Consider the following 21,787-nt stretch of genomic DNA (forward strand, 5'->3'; position numbering starts at 1 on the left):
GTGCCTAAATCTCATAGAAATGTACAGTAAAGTAAATGGCATCGCACCCTATAAAATTGCATGCAATCGCATCGCACCTCCCGAGGGCAGTGAATAAATGACATAGGAAAATCGCATCGCACGCAAAAAACACATGCGATGCAATGTTCTTACGCAGAATCGCCCACTAAGCAATTTGCTTAGTGGGCACCCTGCTAATACATAAGTACCTTTTTTTGTTTGCTATTTAGGGTTGCAACAGGCATACCAGTCTAATTTTATGTACCTTAAATTAATTTTTAAACATTAAGCTTATTATTTCACTAGGATAGTAAATAAAATGTATATATTTTTTTTAATATGCAAAATAATTCCATTATAGTAAACGTGTAGGATAATACAGGAGTTCTTATACAAACTCTGCCACACAGATGACAGGACCTAGTGCGTCTCCCGTCATTCTATACCAACCGCCTCGCTCCTGATTGGCAGAGAGAGGGCACTCAGCCAGTCAGCGTCCGGCCTATATTTTGAATAAAAAAAAAGTAAAAAAACATTCTGCTGCCGCACGTCTGCTCAGCTCTTCCCGGACCCCGCTGCTGCCTAGCTCCCCAGGAATTTACATGGGATAAATTGCATGCATATTAAAAATGACACATTTTGCCAAGTGCCTAATAGTTTGCGGGGATGCAGTTACAATCCCGGCGGTCGGGATCCCGGCGTTCAGAATCCCGATGCCGGAATCCCGACACATTCTCCCTCCGGGGGTGTCCACGACACCACCGGAGGGAGAATAAATTAGTGTGGCACGAGCGTAGCGAGGCACCGGCCCCGCTACGTGGCGAGCGCAGCGAGCCCGCAAGGGGGGGCGATCCACGCCCCCCCCTTGTCGGCATTTCGGCTGTCGGGATTCCGGCGTCGGGATTCTGAACGCTGGGATCCCGACCGCCGGGATTCAATACAGAATCCAGTTTGCGAGCTGTCGGGGGAGCTATGGGGAAATTGGGCCCGAGATTTTCTCAGGACAAGTCGGACTAGTGTATGGGTGCTTTCAGTTTGTCTGGCTCCTACACTTTCATCCTGGCTCGTAGATTTTAAGAAAATTTGTCAAGCCCTGCTTTACTAAGGTGTAGAAAGGCACACAGGGTAAATTAATGAAGCTTAGAGAAGTGGTATCTATCCCCATAAAGAACGTTATGTGCAAGGTGATAATGCTCCAGCCAATCAGCTCCTGTCAATGGCTGGAGCATTATCACCTTGCACATAACGTTCTTTATGGGGATAGATACCACCTCGGTACTTGTTTCCTAGCACGGCCACAATCGCGGGCATCGTGTGCCTTAACTTTAAGGCCCGCGATTTCCCCATAGGCTTCAATGTTAAAATATTTTAACATTGAAGCCTATGTGCGTCCGACGCGATGCCCCCGATTTCCCCATAGGCTTCAATGTTAAAATATTTTAACATTGAAGCCTATGCGCGTCCGACGCGATGCCCCCGATTTCTCCATAGGCTTCAATGTTAAAATATTTTAACATTGAAGCCTATGCGATGGACCCGATTTGTGCATAGGCTTTAATGTTAAAATATTTTAACATTGAAAATGAGTGCATTTAACATAGGAAAAAATGGGAAATGGGAAATGGGCCATTTCTCATTGGGTATGGCCCCGGCATATGTGTGTAAAAAATAATGTCCCCCCCATGTGACCGCCACCCCCACTATTGACGCGAACCCGAAGCGTGGTGAGCGCAGCGAGCCCGCGAGGGGTGGCGGTGCGCGTCCTCCGACCTTTTCATTCCCCTACTATCCACGTCGGCGTGGAGAATATATAGCGTAGCGAGCCACCGAGCCCCGCGAGGGGACGCGGATACCTGTCAAGCCCACGAGGGGCTTGACAGGTATCCGCTACGCTCGCCACACTATATATTCTCAACTCCACGCCGACGTGGATAGTAGGGGAATGAAAAGGTCGGAGGACGCGCACCGCCGCCCCTCACGGGCTCGCTTCGCTCGCCACGCTTCGGGTTCGCGTCAATCGTGGGGGTGGCGGCCACAATGGGGGGACATTATTTTTTACACACATGCCGGGGCCATACCCAATGAGAAATGGCCCATATTGGGCCATTTACCTTTTTTTTCTATGTTAAATGTACTCAGTTTCAATGTTAAAATAATTTAACATTGAAGCCTATGGACAAATCGGGTCCATCGTGTCTGCCACACCATGGACGCTATGGACCCGATTTCTCCATAGGCTTCAATGTTAAATTATTTTAACATTGAAGCCTATGGAGAAATCGGGTACATCGCGTCGGTCGCGTCGTGTGCGGTTTGGTATGCACCCGACGCAATTTTTTTTCCGATACGACCACCACGATAGAAATCGTGGTGGCCGTGCTAGGAAACAAGTACCACCACCTCTTTAAGCTTCATTCAGATGGAGGGGGAGAGGAGTCAGGAGGTGGGATCGTGCGCACGTGTCCCCTTCCGGCGGCTGGCAGGGGCTGGAATGAAGGGCGCTCCATCAGTACATTTACCCAGCAGTGTGGAGACCATGGTGCAGCAGGCTCCTTGAACATTGTGCAAAATACACTATATCTGTAGCACCAAATGATAGTAGAAATTATGGGCCTAATTCAGACTTAATCGCTGGACAAATTTGTTCTCAAAATGGGCAAAACCATGTGCACTGCACGCGAGGCAAATGTAAAGTGCTGATATAGATTTGAGTGGGGTGTGTTCAAACTGAAATCGAAACTGCAGGGTAAAAAATAAAAATCAGCTGATATTTACCCTGCACAGAAATAATATAATTTACCCAAATTTAGAGCTGACTGGCTGAGTGCCCTCTCTCTGCCAATCAGGAGCGAGGCGGTTGGTATAGAATGACGGGAGATGCACTAGGTCCCGTCATCTGTGTGGCAGAGTTTGTATAAGAACTCCTGTATTATCCTATACATTTACTATAATGGAATTATTTTGCATATGAAAAAAAATATATATACATTTTAATTCCTATCCTAGTAAACTAGTGAAATAACAAGCTTAATGTTTAAAAATTAATTTAAGGGACATAAAACTAGACTGGTATGCCTGTTGCAACCCTAAATAGCAAACAAAAAAAAAGGTACTTATGTATTAGCAGGGCGAATTTGCTTAGTGGGCGATTCTGTGTAAGAATGGGCCCGGGACCGACAGCCATGATCCAAGCCTTATACACCCCATAGCATGGGTCTTCAACCTATGGCCCCCCAGATGTTGTGAAACTACAAGTTCCAACATGCATTGCCACATTTTTTCCTATAAGAGCATGCCAAAACTATCAGGGCATGCTGGGACATGTAGTTCCACAACATCTGGAGGGCCACAGGTTGAAGACATGTGCCTTAAAGTATCTACTTTCCAGTACAGAAAAATAAATCTATAAAAATTTCTCATTGTAGGTAGTGGTTTTTCTTAAAGTAAAGAGAAAAAAAAAACACTTACTTGAGTCTGGCATGATCCGAAGATCACCTTCTTTATAGTCATCTAAAAGTTGATACATATATAAGACTGGGTCCTTTTCATAGGTTATATAAAACCATGTATTCATAATAGGTGCTCGTGCCAATACCATCCCTCGCCACTCATCCTTGGAACCATCTTCTGTTTCAAACATATGCTCCACCGCTTTACCAATCATTGTGTCAGCCAAATGGGCATCGCTGATTCGGGAGGATGCTACAATAAATACAGAAAAATATGGGGGTTAATTCACACTTATACTAAATCAAATGCAAAATATATACTTAAATCAAATGCATCAGTCAGTGTTGCTGCTTCATTTCCTCCAAATCACATAGTCAAAATCCAAAAGCCAACCACACTATTTTTGTAAATAAAGAAATACAACCTACATATTAGTGATAAGCATTTGTGTTCTTAAATTGGATATCCAAAAAGTTAATACCCCACCAAGCACACACACAAAATAATACTGTTGTAAACTGAACAAAAAAGGATTGGAATAAAATATCAAGTGTAGATATCCTAATTTGCACTATTTATTATATAGCCAAAATCACATAGCGCGTAGTGCAAATCACACCATTCAATGCAGCACCCGATCCAGATATGCGGCCCCACAGCATCGGAATTGAATGTACACAGACTGTGCAACACAGTCTATTTCTACTATATCAAAATAAGGGCAATGCTGCTCAATGCAGCTTAAGACCTATTCACAAATCCAGGCTTGTATTAGGTTTCTTTACCACAACGCAGAAGTGAAGGTATAGATGTGTCCTGCTACAGCTTTGCTGCATATAGCAGCGTTATGTGGTGGCATTATGACACACATTATTCAAACACACTGCGACATGCCATTGTGGACCTTGATAAAGACTGATCATACAGTCGAAACGCGTTGGTCATTTGCCAGTTGGGTGGACGGGAGTACCTGGAGCCGCAGTGCCGGAAAGTGGAAGATTGCTGAGAGTGACTTGCCCCGGGACAATTTCACTTATGCGCATAATAACTGCTGATACCAGTTCTTCCCCAATCCGGTAATTGTGATCTTACCCTCCCATACACACCTGGATATTTTAGCAAATTCTGCTGTTGTCAGGGAATACCCTGTGTGTAAACTTTGTCTGTAATTTTTTAGGTAGTGTACACATTGGAGATTCAAGTGGGATCTACCAGTTGTTATATGTATTAAAGTGTTGTTGAACGTACTTCACTATCTTGAAAAAAAAATTTCTTTTCATGGTATCATCACTACATATTTGATGAGAGGATTGCCAGATTTTGAACCAATCAGCGCCTGAACTAAAGCTATGTATAAATTCTTGTTCTGCGACATGCCATGAGCGTCTATTACAGCTGGGAGCTCATAGACTTCAAATGGCAGTGGACGCATGCATACGCCAGCCCCCACTGAATGCATACTGGGAGTGCACGCATAAAGTACACTTTGCTATGCCGCAACTTCTGTGCATCACGATGTAAAAGAACACATCTGTATCGCAACAAGAAAACCCATAGCATTCAGGGTGTGGAAATATCATGTTTAAAAAACAAAAATGATCAAGTGAACAAATAAACCATGCAAAAACATTCATACAAAGTTCTTTAAAATAGTGTAATTAATATATTTCAATGACTGGACAGTGTCACTATGAATCATGGCATGGCACGGCAAACTACACACAGATCACAAACTGCGAAAGGAAAGTAACAGCAATGATTTATTACCATTTATACAGCGCACACATATTCCGCAGCGCTTTACAGAGAATATTCGAACAATCACATGAGACCCTGCCCCAGTGGAGCTTACAGTCTATATTACCTACCACATGTACACGCACACACATTCATTTTATGTTTAATTTTGTTGGGAGCCAATTGACCTACCAGTATATTTTTGGATTGTGGGAGGAAAACCAGGCAAGCATGGGGAGAATATACAAACTCCGCACATTTAGGGCCATGTGGGAATCAAACCCATGACCTCAGTGCTGTGAGGCAGTAATGCTAATCATTACACCATCCATGCTGCCCAATGATGTGAACAGTTACGATAGTTGCCAATTGCATTGCCTGATGTGTAAATCTGAATAAGCCTACACCTTAGGTTTATTGATTGCCTTAAAAAGAAACAGAAGTTTTGCAGCTTTGTCGTTCTCCAAATGTGGAGAATATTCTTTCTACTGAAGCTGCTGCTAGCTACTGCTACCATGATATTTTCATTACCAGCTACAGTTTCTGAACCAATGTGACATATGATAAATTGATATATGATAATAGGATAAATTAATTGGGTATGGCTGTTTACTGCACAAGATAAATTAAGGAACTGAATATACAGTACATATAAGGGCAGTGCTATTTATCAGCAGGAACCAGCAGGAACTCAGTTCCTGAACCTCTAATTAAACAGGACATCATCATGAACTTGGTTCCTGAACCTATTCTGGGTCAAACGTTACTTTTTATAAGATAAGTTTTATTTTAGTCACCTGTGAGTGTCTTTGTTTCTAAATACAATACATACAGCTCTCTCTATTTTTATATAATTCCATCAACCCCCAGATCCAGAGTTTCTGAAACTATATTTTTCCCAAAAGATAGTACTGTATAAGGGTGTACATAAATGACATACATTATAGGCATATTATAAAAGCAAAAGGAGACTTTACTTTAAAAGCCAGTAATGTGTTATATGGGCCAGATGTATCAAGCTACAAAAAGTGATAAAGTGGAGAGTGGTAAACAACCAGCCAATCAGCTCCTGTCTATCATTTTTCAAACCCAGCCTGTAGCACGAGGTAGAAGCTGCTTGGCTGGCGTTTTATCACTCTCCATTTTATCACTTTTTGAAGCTTGATACATCTGTCCCACAACCCATTCAGTTACTTAATTTAACATTTAGTTCTGGGTTTCGTTCAATTTTTTGTACATATATGTAAAGGACACGTGCACTTACCAACTCTGTCTGGTAGAACTTCAAGAGCAGACACCCTCTCATCCTTGTGAAGCTCAAGTCCATAGACACAATCAAATCCATCATACTTTATAAGATAGAGGGAGGGATTGACTGGTACTTGATCAAGAACTGTTCCTTTCCACTGAGTTATTGGCCCACTGCCTTCTTTCCACCCATGCTGTATTCGACAGCCTACAATATTTCGCCTTGGTTGGGAGATCGGTTTAGTTGGTCCCATGTTGTTTCGATGTTTCCTAAAAATAAACAAACACATTTTCAATTCAAATATTGCACAAAAAGGAAACATTTAAGACAAAAACGGCTAAGTTCCTGGGATAGCTCTGAAGACTTGCACTATGACTGATATCCTAGTACAGGTTGAGTATCCCGTATCCAAAATGCTCGGGACCAGGAGAATTTTGGATAACGGATTATTCCGTATTTCGGAATATTTTAATATTTAAATTATGTATTTTGAAGTATCTTGCATGTATGCTGTATAAACACATAAAATACACACAAATATATTTTATTACCATATAAAATACACACAAATATATTTTATTTGTTCAAAAAACAAGGTTTCAAAACATGAAACAAAATTTGTGTACCATCTCAGATATTGAATTTGAATGCCAAGCAATCATTATCTTGCACTTATATAGTGCCAGTTACATATCATTCCCTCAGTAGTGCTGTTACAAATGTCACCAGTGAGTTTTTAGCAAAAAAAAAATTTTTTTTCACTTTCTGGAATGTATGGTTTTTGGAATAATTCGGATAACGGATACTCAGATACGGGATACTCAACCTGTATATCAATGTGTTGCCAACAAGCTTTACCTCTTGCTTGGTTTGGTGAATTCAGGGGGGGGGGGGGGGGGGTAGGGTTAATATAATTAAAGACACTACATGAACAATGAACACTGACAAAGAGAAGGTCATGGGCTAAACTCTGCACTATGTAAAAAGTGTAACTCTCCCCCATACCCAATAGAAGAATGCATTAACATGTTTACTGTATTTACGGGAGTTCTATTGTACATGTTGCAAATCAATATACCTATTAATACCTGCATGTTTTGCTAATTTTGTATATTTAACTTTAAGATAAGATAAATATTGTTTATTATACCGTATTAATTTTATACTTCGGCAGATTTTCTAGACACTTGTAGATGTATAGTTCTACGTAAAGGACTGAAAAGACCATTAACATGAGGAAATGGAAGGGCCCCACAGGGTTCATATTATTAGCTCCATTACATTTGAATGTGAATTAGAAGTAAACTTCAAGATATACTGTAATTTTGGCCCTTCTGTCACCTAAGAATGTTTGTATTTGAAATATATCAGCTTCTGAAGTACTGATGGCATCTTTAGGACTATAGTGGGAAAGGTACACAATATTTAAAAGGGACTAATATTGCATGCTACCTTATACTCATGAAGAGCAATGAGCTGTAATCAATGTTGGGAAAACACATTTTTTAATTTCATGGTTTGGAATCATAGACCAAAGTTTATCTAAATGGACCTCCCTCAACATATAGTACTCCTCTCATCATAGGTCTTAGGTCACTGACTCATACAGACTGACCTCAGGTTATAGAGATCATCATTTGCTAATTAGGGATAGTGCAGTAATCTACTATACTGCAGTATAGTGGAGAGTAACAAGCTAACAAGATTTTAGTCAACATTTTTTTGATCTCTTCCCAGATTTATTTCATAATGTCACAAGATCTCCAACATAGCAGCTTATCGGGACTAAACTGATCAGTTGGTTCACGTACTTTACTCCCCCACCTTCTCCTGTAATCATTTAAAGCAGACATTTTATACAAAGTGTTCCTGAAGACAAATGACAACTTGTACAATGGTGCAATGTCAGTAGTTATCATCCTATACTTACTTATGTGATGTTCTTTTCTTCATCATATTTGCAGAAACACCTGCATTTGCTGGTAGAAAAAGATAAAAAAAAATTATATATACAGTTTGAAGTTTTACAAAGTAAAACACAGCACTAGATGTACATATGGAGTCAACGCGTAAATTAATTTCTGGTGTGTATGGAATAAGCAGATGACAAACCTCACAGAAGAAGATGGAAACAGTGAACACTAATTACAAAGTCTGTTCTACTTAAGCAGCAACAGAAAGTATAAATCAAGATCAAGCCACGAAAAAGGAGCAATTCCTTACAGCCATATTAGAGGTTTTATTGGCCTTTGTAAAACAGATTTACGAAAAAAACATTTGGAACAGAAGGATTTGAAAACACATTTTTATGTGACAAAGACTGCACTAAGAGACAACTTAAATGAAGGCATGTAAGCACTGCCTTTTACTTCACAAGAGCAAAGTAGAACAACGTCTCCAAGTCAGCAAGAGAAACGTACTCACAAAAGGTTTAGGTGACTTTAAATAACATGGACTATAATAAAACCGCAGCGGGCACAAAAAACAAATGTAATGCTTTTAAAAACCTGGTTAGGAAACGTGTATGATCAGGAAAGCAATATTATTAGATGAAGCCTTAATTGTGCCACATGCAATGCAGTAATTCAGCCTGAACAACTAATTGCTGGATATCTGATTTTCCACATAAAAGGTCACACTATGGTTTGATCTCCAAAAAGCCCTTCTTAATGCATTGGTCAGGTGGATATGGACCAGTGGTTCCCAACCCTGGACCTCAAGTACCCCTAACAGTACAACTTTTCCATGCCACCCGGCAGGTGCACTTATTATCCAGACACATTTTAACAGCTCCACAGGTGAAGCTAATTATTTCAGTTGTGATTCTATGTGGAGACCTGGAAAATGTTCACTGTTGGGAGTACTTAATGGGTAGGAGCCACTGATATGGACCATTACTGCTGGGACTATTTATTACCAGTTCTACTGAATTCTGCTGTGACCCCAGATGACCATACGTACATACAGTCAGTAAGAGTAGCAGGATCAAAGTTATACAGTCAGCTATAGCAGGTTCGGTTTGTGATTTTTAAGTAATGTCAACAATACAGAATCTAAGTTTTAAATTTTCCCTTTAAATGGTGACTTTTGGACCATTCTGTAGAAAGTAGAGAGTAACCAGGCAGGTTTTGATTGATCACTTGTAAATTAAGTGATATGCTGCAGAATTTAGGTGTGCAAAGATTTAATGGCATGTATGTATGCGCTCCTACAATGTCATAAATCAAACCCGAATCTCCGAGTATACTAGTTGCAGGAGAGAGATTCTTGGATTCATCTTAGTCTACTGAGAAGAGAGTAGCTTCCTGCATCTCCTTCCTTCTGTCTTATGTTGTAGCTGTTCCTCCCATTAGCAGGTTGCACTAGATAAAATATGATAATCAACACAAAAAGCAGCAGCAGCTTGAAAATGAATTGTGAACTCCCCTAAAATACCTTTCTATGAACACAATAACAGCAATCTTGTTGTGCTGCTGTGAGAATGTGAAAACAAAGAGGTATTGGTATGGCAGAACGATGTAAATCAAGACACAAACTACTATGGGCGGCATCCAATTACCCACAATCACTCATTGCGGGTAACTGCCTCACCCAGGGCTATCCAAGTAGACCTGATGGCCGGCTCATGGCATGGCCTATCAGGGATTTTATTTTATCTACCTCATGTAATCCAAACCAAATCCCAAAAGCCAGCCGCTTTATCATCCAAAAATAGACAGGTTTCAATGAACAGGTGTGTTTTACGGAGAACATGTGGTTTTTTTTGGGTGATCTAATTTTATATCCGGATATAAAAAACGATCAGAGAAACGTCAGAAAAAATAGTGCCAATGTTTCTTTGGGGTCTAATTAGATAACCCATATATTTAAAGCAAGGTGTTCTATCAACAGCTGTTTTAAATCACAGGAACAGTAAATGGAATCTTTATCTGTATACACAATAAAAGCTGTACCTGACAAAGGTAAATGACTATTACCAGTATAATGTCCATCCTGTATGAAAAGAATTGACAACATACTTCAAGCTGCCGCCGTGAAACTACACAAGTGAGCTACGCTGATAACGTGGCTTCAAATTAACTACAGAAGTGAGACAGCTGTTGGACTACGCTGATAACGTAGCTTCAAACAAACTTAGCGTAGCGCTGCTGCCGGGGCTACGCTGATAACGTTGGATTCAAACGTAGCGTAGAGCTGCTGCCGTGAAACTACACAAGAATTCTTTGGTACTATCATACTTTACACTGAACCCAGAGAACAACTTGTCGTCACACGCTTGGATTTTTGCTGCAGGACTGGTTTGCAAGCTCACATTTATTAGTGTTCCCTCCAGCATCCCAGCAGGGCAGGGCGCTGGAGGAAAATCGGGCACTTTGAATGCGGCGGGGCAGGCCCGCCGACGTCATGAATGTTGGTGTGTCCGCCCGGCCACGCTCCGCATGGATTGATCAGCAGTCGGTATCAAGGACCTTAAAAAATAATGATGAAATGGCATATGGTGTAATACCATTTAATGAGATAAAAGTACAATAACACAAACAATTAAATTAAAATGAAGGCTGGGAAGGTGTAAGGAAATGGCCTATTACCAAAGCTGGTGGCGAACCAGAGTAGCTTCAGTTCTCAAATTCACATAATGAAACGGTGAAAACCTGGGAATTCACCGCCAGCCTCTGGAATACAGGTAACAGGTTCAGGTCCAAACAGAGTCCCACAGTCCAGGCTCCTTGAAGTCCGGAGACCTGATTTTCCTATAGGAGGAGGACAACTTGCAATTTAGGACTGGCTGCTCTAGTTGTCAATCGTTCCTGATGAGCTTTAAGATTGGTTGGAATATTGATGAGCCTTAGGATTGGTTGGAATATTGATGAGCTTTAGGATTGGTTGATGAGGGTATAAAAACCATAGGGATTTTGGATAACAGACAGTCTCCTTGATAAAGACCACAGTGGTGGTCGAAAATGTGTTTTGAGCCTAAACTAAGGGACTCTGTTTGGACCTGAACCGGTTACCTGTAATTACAGATGCTGATGGCGAATTCCTGGGTTTTCGCCGTTTCAGTATGTGAATTTGAGAACTGAAGCTACTCTCTACCACCTTTGGCCATTTCCTTAAACCTTCATTTTAATTTCATTGTTTAAATGTTAGTGTACTTTTATCTCATTGAATGGTATTACACCATATGTCATTTCATCATTATTTCTTGGGGTCCTTGATACCGACTGCCATGCTGAGCATGACTGGGTTATAAGATCCATACACATTGTATGACATTTCTCCTTGTGACTAACGTGAGGTGGAAAAGAGGATAGTTTACCTCTTCAGGAGGGATGTGCGGTATTTACCCTTTGTACCACCTGTTTGATTTCTTCATTTGCATGGTCAGAGAAGAGGATAATTTCACTGGGGTAACCACATAGGGATGTATTATCCACATTTCTAGCACCAGTGGAGGGAATATCCACCCATTTTCTCTTTTACAAAAGTAATATATATACTTTACCTGCATCAGCTCTTGATCGCTGAGCGGCCGCCTTTCCAAATGGAGTCTTCATTCATCTGTGTATTAAACGGCAGCAAGGCTGCCAAACTAGGGTGAAAATTGTTGTCACTGCACGTTTGCTGTAGTCCTTCCAGTCTACATGAAAAATAATCTCCTCCTTCCCACCTTTTAGAAGAGCTCTTCGACCCTCAATTGCTCTTAATATAAATAATCTCTGTAAAACAAAGACAACACTTTAGAAAAACAAACAGTTATTATAAATCTTATTAGCCAGGATCTTAATTTAAAAAAAATAACTTATCTGCACACTCTAGGGTGGAGCATAATTTGAAAGCGATTGCAGCATGTACTGTATATGTAAAAGAATAATGTATAATGGCATGCAATGACACAACAAGCACAGAATTAAGATCAAAGTGAAAAGTATTTACAGTTATATCGCCAGCGCACATAAAAGGAGAAATATTTCACACGTGTCGACTTTACAGTGCCTGTGTTCCGGAGCCCATATACTGATCACTGACGGTCTGCTTGCCCGCAAGACTACTACATACTGTACTATTCAGGCCATCTAAAAGCCTAAATTAGTATGTGCAGCACGTGGAGAGGTCTCCTCCAAGCTCCGGCCTTAAAGACACTGCACACTTGTGCAATGTGAAAGGTTCCAGGTTGGAACGCAGTGTAAATTGTAGCCTGTTGGTTCCACTATATATCTCCAAGCGCTGTAAAATCCAGCGATCAGGATCCCCGGAGCACCTAAGTCATGCTGGGGGCAAGCCCAGCACTCTGGAAATCTACTGGGCTGTCCTCCGCCCAGTAGATAAAAGGACACTGCACTCATGCGCGCGGTATCCATACAGCTTCACCCCAGCACCGCTGCTTTATGCATAGAAGGCTGTCCTACAACTTCCAGACTGACTGCAAGACGCTCTCCCATTGCTGTAAACGGGTACAGAACCCATTGACACTGCCCAAGTGGATTACCAGGGCTTTCCACTTGGGTTATTTTTTGGAGAGCCATTTACACTGAGGCCTGACCCGGTTATAACCTTGGTTAATTGAGCAGTGTAAGAGGGGTACAACTGTATTACAATATGAAATAAAAAAAAAGCTTAAGAAAAATAAAAAACACGTAATATTTTAGAAATTACTATTCTAAGTAAAAAGACAGACCCCAGTAGATCAAATAACACAAATATATATTTTCATTCATTAATTGAGGAAAATACAAACCATACTACACCTCAGTCACTTAAAACCTAAATTCTAGCCACATTTATCCTGTAATAATATATATAAAAAAACTTTTCAATGTTTTCTTCCATTGTAGATACTACAGTATTTCCTGAAGAGGAAAAAAAAATCTCAAAAGTAATAGGTCTGTAAGAGTAGTATAAGTGAAATCACTGTGTGACTGTCCATACACAAGGAAAGGGCTGTCTATGAAGGCCAAGTCTATGCAATAGTACACACGTGAAGCAAGGGACAAAAATACGGAGATAGCCACATTTCTATGTGGCCATGGGTAGGTGCCAATAGTCTCTCCAAGGGACCAATTAGCATTCCGGATGTTGGCATGCGATGCTAGAATTACAATAATGGTGAGAAGACCAGCACTGAAACTCTGACAATGCTCACAGTACTGGAGTTGCAATCAAGAATGCCGGCACCTCAAATGTAATGATCCCAGCGGCTTAAGATTAGGCAGTATAGGGGATATTAGCGTTAGGGTGCAGGAGTCATTAAGGCACTAAGGGGGTACAATAATGTCTAGGTTGTGAAGGGGAGGTTAAGCTGAATGAAGCGAGAATTTGGGGGACAGGGTTGGCTTACTTATCACCCGGGTATCGGGATGCAAATTCAATTATGTTTTTAGTTTGATTTAAAGAGAGATCAATTTTTACATACAGTACATAAATCACATTCAATAATAGTTAATCCCAATGTGCTTTTGTCCTGCATTAATAAGACCATAAAAACATTGTGCCTATACTTTTTCTATTCAAATAACAAGCACCACTATCCAAGTTATCTTTAAGATGCACAATATAGAATAAAACCTTGCAAGAGATGCAACTGCCACATCAGATTTTAATGCTGGATCCTACACCGAAGCTGCAGCCAAAAGTACAGGTCCAACTCCGATTTTCTGGCACCTGATGGGCCGGAACCTCTTTTAATCTTTTAAATCCTGTAAAAATATCTTTTATAGAGCATCTTCAGAGGTGGAAAGGAATCAAAGGATTGCTGGTATCTCCATAAAAAGCATTATAATGCATGTAGATTTGGGAATTATTACCTGGATGTGACATTTTCCAGATAAGTAGTTTTTTTTTTTAAGATTATGCTAAAAAAAAAAAAAAAAAATCACCTTTTTGATTAACCATTGAGGAAACATAAAAAAATGGGCCATACAGCATGACCGTAAAGCAGAGCAGCCAGCAAGATAAAGCGCCAGAGTTACTGTCCGTCAAATAGGAGTGCAATCATAAACTATACACAGGAGATCGCTATTCAAAACCTGATGTTGACTGAATGGTCATGTCTGAAAGTCAAAACATTTGATAAAATTAGTTTTTTTTTTATTTTATTTTTTTCAGGCTCTACACAAATCATATTCAGAACCATACACTGAACGATAACCCTTGTCTGCAAACAATCTTTTTTTCTTTCCCAAGAACTACATGAACTAAATCTAAATATATTTTTTATGGTGAATTCGAACCCTGCCATCGGTCAGGGTTGTGTGACATATGTTTAAAATTGTATTAAATGAACACTTCCATAAATCTAAAATGATAAATATACACATCATTCTGGCTAACCTAAAAAATTGCCAATGATACTTTTCAGGCATATTTCGCCTTTGCAATGTCTCTCCTTCCCCATGTGCCAGCAATATCCAGCCAGTATGCTTGAATTCCATTTACTTGGTACAACTTTGTCTTCAGAGAAATACTCCGATACACTTGCCATGCTTATCACGGACAGTATTAATAAATGGCCCAGTTCTTAGGGCAGTATTCAATGAGAAATCTCGCCGTGTGCAGCGTTTCCTGTTTAGGATTTATTGAAGTCTCCCTGCCTGCCCCAGAACGTATGTGGGGGGAGGTGGGCTCCCCGGGACCCAGGCAGCACAAGCTGCCCCCCCCAGAGCCAGCAGGGGACCAGGTATATTCACTGCTCCCGATCATGCATATGTAATGATCGGGTGCAGTGAATATATGAATATCTAATGAGCGGCTCGGCTCCCAGCCCCCTGCTGGCAGCTCTGTGTAAAAAATAAAAAAAATAATATTTTTTTTTAAAATTCAAATATATATATATTCATGTGCTATAAGCACATGAATAAAAATAGCATGCCCCTTCACAGAATAAAATTCTTGATTTTTTTTACACCAAAATTAAAACAAAAAACGGTACTTATGAGTTATCTGGGCGCCCGATTTTTTGATTGTATGCCTTAAGTTAAGGCATACAATCAGATGCGATGCCGCATCGCATGCGACCATCGGATGCGATGACCCAATTTTTCCATAGGAATCAATGTTAAAATGGACTGAGTCCATTTTAACATGGAATTCAATGGGAAAAGGGGTCCTTTTCATACCCCTACTATCCAAGTGGGCATGGAGTTGGATATAAACCTGTGGCGAGCGTAGCGAGCCACCGAGCCCGAAGCGTGGCGAGCGAAGCGAGCCCCGCGAGGGGACGGTATTTTGTGTCCCCTCGCGGGGCTCGCTACGCTCGCCACAGGTTTATATCCAACTCCATGGCCACTTGGATAGTAGGGGTATGAAAAGGACCCCTTTTCCCATTGAATTCCATGTTAAAATGGACTCAGTCCATTTTAACATTGATTCCTATGGAAAAATCGGGTCATCGCATCGCATCGCATCCGATGGTCGCATGCGATGCGATGTGCCCGATCCGACCCGATTTAGAAATCGGGCGCCCAGTTAACTCACAAGTACCCAAAAAACTTTTATTTAAAAAGTTCACATTCCACTTTTCCATGAAAAGATGGAGAATTGCTACATGGAGAGACACGGCGAAAATCACTCAGAAAGACGGCGAGAAGTGCACATTGAATAGGGTTGCTCGCTTTTTGAGAGCAAAAGTCTCTGTCCAACGCGAGAAAAGCACAAACTCGCCATAAAACATGGCAAACTTTTCTTATTGAATACTGCCCTTAGCCAGATCACCAACTTCACACTTGTAAGTAAAGTACGTAACATTTTTTTAACACAAGTGCCATGAAATTTTGCCTTTGACACTTGAAGATGTCTTCACCGCACACACCAGAAATTGTCCAGATGCTTTAAAAAAGGCATGTCCATAGTCAGGCCCGGGGGCCAATTGCGGCCTGTGCCATCATTTCAAGTGCCCCACTGCCTCCAGCCAGAAGCGGGCAGAGCATTAGATGCAGGATGCACAGCACAGGAAACTAAAGGTGGTGTCTCGGCGAGCGTGCCTTTACCTTGCTGTCTGCAGCAGTGAGGAGGTGCCGGCCGTCACAGTGAAATTTGTTTGGCGGCTTTCGGGTGAGTGTGCGTCCAACCTCTGGCATTCAGAGAAGGTGGGACAAGCTACGGGACAGAGTGAATGGGTGCAAAGTGGGGAACATACAGTGAAGGAGGGGCAGGCTAGGGGAACATACAGGGAAGGATGGTCCGGCAGGGGAATATAATGTGAAGGGGGCAAGGCTGGGGGACATACAGTGAATGGGGGCATGCTGGGTCACAAAGTGAATGGGGGCAGAGTGTGGGACCATTCTGATGTGCTTAATGATTCAAAGAATGTCGGCCCCCACACGTTTTCACCTCACCAAATCTGGCCCTCATCGCAAAAAGTTTGGAAACCCCTGCTTTAAACCATTACTGAAAATATTCTAGCAACTGTTACTTTTGCCATCAGGCTATGGGGATAGATACCCAGGGGTCAAAGGATAATGTGCTAAAACCCTGCAGAAGACTCCACATAAAGAGGGAAGAGAGAGTGTACACCGTCCATAAACACTAAAAAGAAAATCTGAAAAAAATAAATAAAGTGTCAGACTATGCTTGATGGCAAAAATCTAATCACAAATTTGAATGCGTTCCCTGGCTTCCAACGCGTTTCGAGAGGCTTGCTCTCTTTGACAGAGAGCAAGCCTCTCAAAATGCGTTGGGAGCCGGGGAACGCACAAGTCCGCACACCGCTGATTCCGGAAGTCATCATACTCGAACTTCCGGTGATTGCGGCATTCTCGCGGAGGTCCGGAACACAGATGGCGTGGAGGAAGAATGGAAAGCCAGAAGACCTAGGTAAGCTTAGGGACAGTGGGGCAGATGTATTAAGCCTGGTAAAGAGATAAACTGGAGATAAAGTGGAGAAAAAGTGGAAGGAGATAATGCACCAGCCAATCAAATATGCCAGTTGGGAGTTGATTGGCTGGTGTGTTATCTCCTTCCACTTTATCTCCAGTTTATCTCTTCGCCAGGCTTAATACATCTGCCCCAATTAGAGCTGCCGGGGATCTTCACAACTAGTGCTACAAATTCATCCTCAGCCGGGACCCGCAAACTTCTCCCCAAAAAGCCCGATAAGGGCTGTAAACATTTTACCACTAACCTTTTTCTTTCTTTTAGCGGCTAAGCACATTTACTGTTATTGTTATTTATGCTATATAATCAAGACACATAAGCGCTTTTTCCTCCCAGTGAACCAGATTCACTGACTTTGTAGATCGAGCAACTAATCGAAGGACTGCACATACATAAAGTTAATTTCGCGCATACATGTGCTTAAATGGCAACAGAATTGGAGTATGGATCGTAAACAAAGCAGCTGGAAGCTGACCATCAGGAAGCCGGCATTTAAAAGGTTGAACACCTGCCGTTTTTAGGTAAAAAGTGTATAAAACAAATTGACCTTTAATCCCTTCAGTGGTGGAGTTTTTTTTATAGGAGCGCTCCCTTATAAAAACCCACCACTGCATTTGCGGGCACAGTGGCAATTTAATACACATTTTTTGGGAATGCCCTAGAATCCGGGAAACCTGGAGATTCACTTCAGACTTGATTTATCAAGTTGAGGGTACTAGACTCCCAAGGACACCTGAGTATATGTTGTTTCTCATGAATACACCAGGGGTGAGATACCCTATACAAAAGTTTATCTGGCATGTGTTGAGTGCGGTAAAGATAAAAATAGCGGTTAACTGGAAGACGGAAAAGGCACCAGCCGAAATAGCAATAAAGGAAATGATTTGGCATCTGTACCATATGGAACATCTTTCTAGCATGGTGGAAGAGAAAATGGAAATTTTCAAAGAAACCTGGTCCCCATGGCTAATATACCATAACCTGCCTATTGATTTAAAAAAAAAAAAAAAAAAAAGGGAAAAAGGGGAAAGAAGGAAGGGAAAGAGAGAAAAGGGAAGGAAAAGAAAAGGGACTTGGAAGCAGCAATATGGGCTCTGGATAATTAAGACAGGGTACTTAAAGGGGAAACAAAGTCTATCCTAGTATAATTTGGAGAATAAACCCTAAACCCTTTCTACGCACTATACTCATGCTGAGAAGGCATTTTCTTGGGTTGGGTACCAAATCCTGACTGTCAGAATGTCGGCATCAGGATTGGTATTTTCCAGCTTATCTTAACACCCACCTTCTTTCCCCAACCCTAAATGTTATCCCAGTCTGAAGTTTGCATTTCCAATCAGAATCCTACTGTCAGTATTCTGAGCATCAGGGTGCCTACTAAAGGCCTTATTCTGGTTAGGTCGGTGAAACGGACGTACGGTCCATTTCACCTTACGTTTCCCGTACACGGACGGTGAGCGTAAGTCCGCCCACAGAACAGCCGCATACGGACGGTCACAAACACCGACAATGGGGAGTGGCATACACTTGAGCGTACGCCACCGTATACGGACGGGTCTCCTCTTAGACACCGTTAACTGGCGTACAACAGAGTGTACGCCACCGTATATGGACGGGTCTCGTCCGTTTTCACACCGACATCTTCCGTATATCTGAGCGTACGCCACAGTGCACGGACGGGTCTCGCCTTTTTTCAATGAAAACTCAGCGTGTGTCACCAATCGTGAGAGTAAGCGTACGTCCGTGCACGGTGGCATACCCTTCACATATATGGCACTGCAAATCTTGCCTTTCAACTATAATTAAGACAATGAATTAATCTAACTGTTATTCAATAATTGTTTTCTATTAACTCAATTGTCTACCATAATAAACACCCTAATAAAACAACATTTTAACCCTCATTACATGTATATTTATTATGTTCTAATTTGGCATTTTAATCACATCTATGTGTCCCCACATTGGTTTTACTTTTAAATAAAGTTATGTTTGTGTTACAGTGAAAAAGTTGACACATGTCGACTGCTGTGAATTGAGTGTCCTGCTATTCAAGGTATACAAAAACCCTTTCTGAATGGGTGTAGATGGTTATAAAAACACTACCTTGACATATATAAGCAGGTCTTTGAATGAATATTTCCTAAAATAAAACCAACCTTTACATGTTGAAGTGTAGAAAGATATGCTTCCAATGTGTTTAAGGGCTGTGTGTGGCTTGCAGGTAGTGAAATAATGGTTTTGTGTAGTAATCAGCGTTAATTAGCAGACCCAGGCGTCCGCTCTCATACAGTATCTCTAGGGGTGGTCTGGAGCTATCTTTGGCGTCCGTCTGTTTTTGGGTCAAAATGCACGGCGTGTTCGCCGATCGAGCAGTTGTAGCACCGTACATTTTTGGTGCACACCCCCGTGTACGCCCATGTTTACACCCAGTTTTCCTCATTATTCCGGCCGCCCCATGCCGCCCACAATGACCGTACTCTTGCGGACAGGTTTTTTCGCACAGAGAAACCCTAAAGATTGTAGCTACACTATTTAAATAATAATGAACAGGCAGAACATAATGAAGGACTGGGTCACTTAGTTCACCCCATAGTTGAAAAGGTTTTTTCGTAAACTTGTTTCTCACATAATGGAGCGGCAGACTCTAGCCTCTCACCCACAACCCATCATCTGATTAAACAGCTTCTTGCTGGTTTTCCAACCAGCAAGGAGCGCTAAAATATGCCGTTCCCTCCATATGGAACACTATTTCATTAAGTGTTTGTTGAGTCAAATAAATAAAAATATGGTTTTAAAATTAGATTATATACATTCACACATATAACATAATACACCTATAAATGCACACACAACCAGCACAGCCACTTGAGAAATGATAGCGAAACCTGGTGCTTTAACTATATGCAGTAATAAAAAAACTCAGCACTCAGGATAAACAAACAATCACACTGTAGGTAGCAGTGGCTGTACTCATTTGTCAATGCTTTAATAAAGATACAATTGTGGAGAGATAGAGATAGGTGTATCAGTCAAAAAACAATGGCAGATCAACTTTCCCAATGTGACGGAATATAAATCATGCCACTATACTATGCTACCTACATGAATGGATGAGTGATACAGACACACACTTGCACTGGCCTAGAGTGGGACTGTCCAACCAATGAACCTCAGTTTTCTCCACTTATGTAGGGTACACACACCAGAACAATTTGGCCTCAAAACACCCAATTTAGATACAATGTCGACCAATTGTATGTAAATTGGCCATGTTTTGGGCCATTTCTGGTCCGATTCCAAGACGCGGCCCGCGGGTCGTTTGACAGATCCTACCTGCAGCAGGTAGGATCTGAAAACGACCATTCAGCTGGGTACAGGTCATAATCGTATCGGATTCAGAGCTTGTGCAGGTCGTGAGCAGATTGTTTGCTCCAACAGATCGTGAGCCTATAGTAGAATCGTCTTACCATCTGCATCGTTCTGGTGCGTACCCGGCATAACACGACCAGGAGATTCAACCAGAGATGTGTGACAATCCGTTATTATTTACTTTACACAAACGATGGCATAATCTCTATCATAAAGTACACTCGAATGCCCATAAATCTCTTCCTTCAACCTTCTCACACAACCCAGATTTTGAAGATGGCATAGCTTCTTACCGGTTTCCAATTTGGAGGGTGGGAAGTGTATATTCTATACTTCATTTGGTTAATACCTCAACTCAACATTTACTTAAGCTTACGGGCTCTACATTATGAAATTCAAAGCATTAGGTCTTTATCAGAACAGTGATAAATAATTGCTTCTTTTGAGACATCCACTTGCATGTAAAGCCCTCATCATACCTTCCAAAAGAATATAGTACAGTAGACCATTCTAGTAAAGAGTAAACTATCCTCCATACTCCCTCAGTTAATTGATACTGTTGCCAAAGTTCTTATTGGTGTTCCTCTTCTCCAACTCCTACCTTTCATACAGGAACACTTGTACTCTGTACGAAGTAAAGTTTTTGTATTACTGTTCTCAGTAAGTAGGTGCCAACTTCTTTTTTTATGTATCCTATACCTTTTTAATGTCATTTTTTTTTTCTTCATGTGTGATATAGCAATTACTCATTGGTCTTCAGACCATTTTTACTTTGGTTATTATACCAATACTGTTATCTTGTATTTGTCAGTCAATGATGCAGAGCATTGTACTTTAATAATAATAATAATTATTATTATTATTATTATGAGCAGTGCAATTCGCCTGAGATATTTCTACACTATATTCAACAGAATAATGAATATAAGGATTAAATTATTATTGTCGAAAATACTAGCAAGACTAAAAGTGCCTTTAGAAGAACATATTACTATCCATAGAAGTTCTTTTGCAAAAACAGGTTGAGTATCCCTTATCCAAAATGCTCAGGACCCAAAGAATTTTGGATAACGGATTATTCCGTATTTCTGAATATTTTTATTTCAATGA

At 41.1% G+C, this 21,787-nt stretch overlaps 1 protein-coding gene across 3 annotated transcripts in view; it reads right to left on the minus strand.

The window, feature by feature from the left end:
• Window positions 1-21,787, minus strand: part of SPIN1 (spindlin 1) — a 49,036-nt gene that overhangs the window by 6,857 nt on the left and 20,392 nt on the right. For all 3 annotated transcript variants that reach the window (XM_083187373.1, XM_083187383.1, XM_083187363.1), the window contains exons 2-5: window positions 11,940-12,153; window positions 8,367-8,415; window positions 6,452-6,705; window positions 3,469-3,702 (exon numbers count right to left, since the gene is read on the minus strand). In XM_083187373.1, the coding sequence (XP_083043499.1) occupies window positions 3,469-3,702; window positions 6,452-6,705; window positions 8,367-8,415; window positions 11,940-11,991 (589 nt within the window). In that variant the 5' untranslated portion in view covers window positions 11,992-12,153. The remainder of the gene's footprint in view (window positions 1-3,468; window positions 3,703-6,451; window positions 6,706-8,366; window positions 8,416-11,939; window positions 12,154-21,787) is intronic.

Source organism: Crinia signifera, chromosome 1, assembly GCF_055691185.1.
Source record: "Crinia signifera chromosome 1, ASM5569118v1, whole genome shotgun sequence".
NCBI classification, from domain to species: domain Eukaryota; kingdom Metazoa; phylum Chordata; class Amphibia; order Anura; family Myobatrachidae; genus Crinia; species Crinia signifera.